Source organism: Silene latifolia, chromosome 6 (genome assembly GCF_048544455.1).
Source record: "Silene latifolia isolate original U9 population chromosome 6, ASM4854445v1, whole genome shotgun sequence".
Taxonomy (NCBI): Eukaryota; Viridiplantae; Streptophyta; class Magnoliopsida; order Caryophyllales; family Caryophyllaceae; genus Silene; species Silene latifolia.
The window spans coordinates 112,113,951-112,116,109 of record NC_133531.1 but is presented as its reverse complement, the minus strand read 5'-3'; the positions used below and the strand labels follow the sequence as shown (position 1 = coordinate 112,116,109).

General features: G+C 39.6%; 1 protein-coding gene across 1 annotated transcript; it reads left to right on the top strand.

The window, feature by feature from the left end:
- The first annotated feature begins 258 nt into the window (after positions 1-258).
- On the top strand, positions 259-1,280 carry LOC141658902 (expansin-A7-like). Its single transcript, XM_074465645.1, has 3 exons — positions 259-383; positions 555-870; positions 965-1,280. Exons 1-3 carry the CDS (start codon positions 284-286, stop codon positions 1,278-1,280), a joined length of 732 nt encoding a protein of 243 aa, XP_074321746.1. The 5' UTR covers positions 259-283.
- The last annotated feature ends 879 nt before the right edge of the window (positions 1,281-2,159 follow it).

The following is a 2,159-nucleotide window of genomic DNA, read 5'->3' as shown; positions in this document are numbered from 1 at the left end:
TTATTGGTATGGTAGTGAAGCCCACGTATAATGTCATACACCTTACGGCCTAATCGCCTCCTACTACTTGTCTCTTATAATATTGGATCACCTTTACGGGGCTCTCTATATATACCCTGTTGTGCATGTTGATTATGTACTACAATTTTCTTCATTACTATTTCACATTGTTCTTCATTCACTACATTTTAGAACAAAGAAAAGAGGAGAGCAAAAAATGGTTTATCATAGTAAAAATATTAGAAGTCTCACCCTTATCACGGTGGTAGCGATTTTTGTAACAATGTTGAGACCGATCCCTGTGAATGGATACTTCCAACCATCGGCTTGGAAATATGCCCATGCTACGTTTTATGGAGACGAATCTGCTTCTGAGACAATGGGTTAGTTTGATTTTTCTACCTACATTATAATTATTATGATTTTATTCACATGTAGCTTGCTATATGTCTAACTTTACTTTCGACCTAATTTCGATTTTTCTAATCAAGCATTTCAAACAATATTACAAGAAAATGATGCATAATGTTTTCTAATTGATTGAAAATGAGCAGGAGGGGCATGTGGATACGGTAACCTGTTCAACAACGGGTATGGAACCGCCACGGCAGCACTAAGTACGGTAATGTTCAACAATGGCAAGGCTTGCGGAACTTGTTACCAAATGAAATGTGTTAACTCTAAGTGGTGCTACTCCGGGTCGCCCACCATCACGATCACGGCCACAAATCTATGCCCGCCGAACTGGTACCAGGCATCCGATAATGGAGGGTGGTGCAACCCTCCCCGATCCCATTTTGACCTGTCTAAGCCCATGTTTATGAAGTTTGCCCAATGGAAAGCCGGCATTGTGCCAGTCCAATATAGAAGGTATGCACTTATTATTTCTTAACGCCGTCTATCGACTACAGATCATGTCTATCGACTGTAACCACATACGCTAACCTATTAATTGTCTTATCAGGGTACCATGTCAAAGAAGAGGAGGAATCAGATTCACGTTGACAGGAAACAGTTATTGGCTACTAGTGTTTGTAATGAACGTCGGAGGGGCCGGAGACGTGTCGGAGATGTGGGTGAGAGGTAACAAATCAGGACAATGGATAAGCATGAGCAGGAATTGGGGGGCTTCATTTCAGGCATTTTCACAATTAGGAGGCCAATCTCTTTGTTTCAAGGTCAAGAGTGGTACAACTGGTCAACTTCTTCAAGCTTATAATGTCGCCCCTTCCTATTGGACCGGTGGTCATACTTATGAAGCTAATGTTAATTTTCATTAACGACATACTCTGGATTAATTACAAGTGCTTGTTAGCAATGGCGGAGGCAGAAAATACGATTTCGAAATTTAGTGGGATCGCAGCCCTTCCTTGCAGCCTTCTCTTCCCCTACACTTGGTTGTGGGAAATCGACTAGATGATTATAGCACACCTCCCTCGTCATCTTTTTTTTTTTTCATATGTAATTATCTCTTTGATTACATCCCTTTGTTGAATATTGAGAGATGAAGATAAAGATCCGTCCTAATTGTAATACGTTCTTCATGGTAAACAATAGTGAGAAGTAACCAAATTATCGTTTTAATATTGGTTTTTATTTTATTTTTTTTGTTAAAATGTAAGGTATAATATAATAAAAGGGATAAAACCCGTAACCATTACAAGGGATGAACCGAACAAAATCCGGCCCTTACCTAAACAACTACAAACGAACCACAAGCTGTCCTTTTATTCGGACCAACAAAAACAAAATAGTGAGAGGATCTTAACTTCACCTAACACTATCTCACGTCCTCAATTTTCAGATCTCAAAATTCTCCATCTTCTCACATTCGTTTTCTCAGATGGAACTTCCCCCCAAATTATCGGGTGATGAGAGTTTCAATCCAATCTCTATCCTCATCTTCAATTTTCCTGTTCAATAGAGCTAAGACACGGGTCCAGAGATCTTCAATAATGAGTTGTGCAAGCTTATTCGGACGAATAATCTTGAGATCATACTTGCTGGAGTTCCCTTGTCGCCATATATTATACATGCAAGAATTGATGGCGGCGTCCATAATGGCTTTTCTAGTATTCGAACCATTCCTTTTCAATCTCCAATGCAAAATATTCTGGGTTGGTAAGACGATGTGAAGTCAATCTCCAATCTGATCTATC